This window comes from Meles meles, chromosome X (assembly GCF_922984935.1).
Source record: "Meles meles chromosome X, mMelMel3.1 paternal haplotype, whole genome shotgun sequence".
In the NCBI taxonomy this organism is placed as follows: Eukaryota; Metazoa; Chordata; class Mammalia; order Carnivora; family Mustelidae; genus Meles; species Meles meles.
In genome coordinates, this window is record NC_060087.1 from 33,050,280 (window position 1) to 33,053,128 (window position 2,849).

Below are 2,849 nucleotides of genomic sequence, written 5' to 3' on the forward strand. Positions count from 1 at the left end.
TTGACCTTGTCTTTTTCAGCCATTCTAATAACGGAGTTTGGGGTTTTGTATACTCTTTCTACATTAGTGGAAGAAAGGGTACAATTGAAGGAGAACTTTGTATTTGGATATTTTGTAAGGGCAGTATGCATGTCTAAAAGAGTGATCTAGGGTGCCTGGGTGGTTCAGTGGGTTAAAGCTTCTGCCTTTGGCTCAGGTCATGATCTCAGGGTCCTGGGATCGAGCCCCTCATCCGGCTCTCTGCTCGGCAGGGAGCCTGCTTCCCCCCTCTCTCTCTGCCTGCCTCTCTGCCTACTTGTGATCTCTGTCAAATAAATAAATAAAATCTTAAAAAAATAAAAATAAAACAGTGACCTACAAAGTCACTCCCTTGTCTATGGGAAGCCAGCCTAAGACTCAGTTACACTGTTACTATTGCCCAGGGCAAGCTCTCAAAGAAATATTGTGTCATTCCTGTTTCTAAGACCCCACTGTTGCTACCCAGAAGCAACAATTGTTAACATTTGTGGATTTTAATAAGCTAAAAGTTTTCCAGTAAAGTTGAAGACTCCCTTTAATACCAGCCTGATCCCATTCTTCACTTTTTCCATGGGGCAATCACCGTTGTAAATTGTAGACCATGTTCTTTTATGCTTTTTAAATATTTTTTTTTAATTTTTAAAGATTTTATTTATCCATTTGACAGACAGAGATCACAAGTAGGCACAGAGGCAAGCAGAGAGAGGGGGGAAGTAGGTTCCCACCCAGCAGAGAGTCCGATGCGTGGCTCAATCCCAGGACCCTGGGATCACGACCTGAGCCGAAGGCAGAGGCTTTAACCCATTGAGCCACCCAGGCACCCCCGTTTTATACTTTTACCATACATATTCACCCACTAACAACCAGGGCCCCAGACCACCCACCTCTGCCCCCACATCGTTTATAAAGGCAAGACTGATTTGTATTTTCCAGGGTCCTATGTAATATCTTCTCCCTCCACCTCCCGAGATCCTGAGATGCATGTGGATGGGCTTAGGGGGATGCAAGCACTGCTGGATGCCTGTTTTAAAACCTAAAAGGTGAAAGATTTGCATGCAAATCAACCAGAGACCTTTTTTTAAATTTAGGAACCAGATAACTTTATTGAAACCAAACAACTTTTTTATGGCAAAACTGGCACGAAAGAACTGGAACTTTTTGCAGAAGCAATACTGCAATACGCATGCTGCGCATGGTGATCAGGCAAAGTCACCACGCGCCCTGGGGCTATGGGGCAACAGTCCCAGCCCAGTTCTTTTTGTCGCTGTTGCCCAGGGTGAGCTTGTCAAACAGGTACTCTGCCAGGCCGTCTTCCGGAGCCCGCATCTTGCGCAGGCTGGTGACATAGCCCCCCAACTCTTGGATGGCCTCGACTTGCTCGTGCAGGTAGTGGCTCTCCAGGAAGTGGGCCAGCTGGGCGTCGTTCTTGTCGGTGGCCAGCTGGTGCAGGTCGAGCAGGCTCTGGTTCACGCTCTTCTCCAGGTGCAGGGCGCACTCCATGGCCTTCAGGCCGCCCTCCCAGTCGTCGCGGTCCGGCCTCTTGACGTCGCGGAGGCGGATGTGGCCCCCGCGCTGGTTCTGCAGCTGCATCAGCTTCTCGGCACGCTCGGTCTCCTCGCGGGACTGGCGCAGGAAGAAGCGGGCGAAGTTCTTCAAGGCCACGTCGTCGCGGTCGAAGTAGAAGGCCATGGACAGGTACACGTAGGAGGCGTAGAGCTGCAGGCTGATCTGGCTGTTGATGGCGGCCTCGCAGTCGGGGTGGTAGTTCTGGCGCACTTGGGAGAGCGGCGGGGTGGCCATGGCTGGGGGCCCGGGCACCAGGCCGAAGGCGAAGGCGGCGCGGAAGCGAGGGCTGCGCAGCAGGCAGCGGCGGGGCCGAAGGCGGTGGTGGCCTCGGAGATTTGCCAGCGTGAATGAAGAGAAAAGCAGACGGCAGACAGGCTCTGTGCCAGGTGGCAGCAGCTCTGAGAAGGGACCAGTAGTTTGAAACCGTTACCCGGAACTGGTGGGGGAGGGGGAAGGGGAATCCGTTATGTGGGGGAGGGGGAGAAGGAAGTGAAGGATAAAGGAAGGGGACGGGCCACAAGGGCTGAGTTCAGATTCTGGCCGAATCTGCATAAGAGGGAAACTGTGCTTAGCACCTGGCTTCTAATGTATTTTTAAGTTTGCATTAATTTTTCTAGTTTGTAAGAAGTTTATCTTATTCTCAAATTGTTCTATAGCAGCCTTTTCTTATCTTATGAACTAATTTTCTTCCCTTAAAATTTTGAAAGTAGGAATTTAAATTTTTTGGTGAAGTTTTCTGTTTCCTGTATATTATATCTGTTTTCCCCCAAATATTTCTGCTTGCTCATCATGATTTTCTCTTTTAATCTTGTCAAACACCGACCAAACCTCTGTTTACATATATTAAGGAATAAATGACTTGTTTAATTAGCCTAGGTAATTAGCAAAGATCTGACCTGTAATTGTGATGTTCATTTCATCAATATGCTTCTCAGAATGGAAGGTCAGGGTGTGTCAGTTATTCAGTGGTTTTCTCCTTTGTGGGCATAAAACATGGAGCTTGGATAGGGACCCACCCTTTTACCAAAATAAATATATTTTTTACATTGGAAGAGTAATGTTTTTTCCTTCTGGGTAGGTATGTCCTGTTGTTTCTCTCCTGTGAAGATCTATAGTTGTCTTAAGCTCATTCACTGTCTTTGGAGTGTATTTTAGGAGACTAAAGGTGTCAGATGAGGCAGGTGCTTACTTCCCATTGTAAGTAAGGGTGGGGGGCAAAGCGGGGCAGGAAAGGGGGACAGGAAAAATAGGTCTGCTGTTCACAG

The 2,849-nt window shown here is 48.3% G+C and overlaps 1 protein-coding gene across 1 annotated transcript; it reads right to left on the bottom strand.

Moving 5' to 3' along the window:
• Positions 1-1,245: 1,245 nt before the first annotated feature.
• Positions 1,246-1,883, bottom strand: LOC123934597 (ferritin heavy chain-like). Its single transcript, XM_045994749.1, has one exon. It carries the CDS (start codon positions 1,816-1,818, stop codon positions 1,246-1,248), a length of 573 nt encoding a protein of 190 aa, XP_045850705.1. The 5' UTR covers positions 1,819-1,883.
• Positions 1,884-2,849: the final 966 nt, after the last annotated feature.

Bases quoted from the DNA above. Each gene is read 5' to 3' on its own strand.
- LOC123934597 (XM_045994749.1), bottom strand. From the start codon at position 1,818: ATGGCCACCCCGCCGCTCTCCCAAGTGCGCCAGAACTACCACCCCGAC.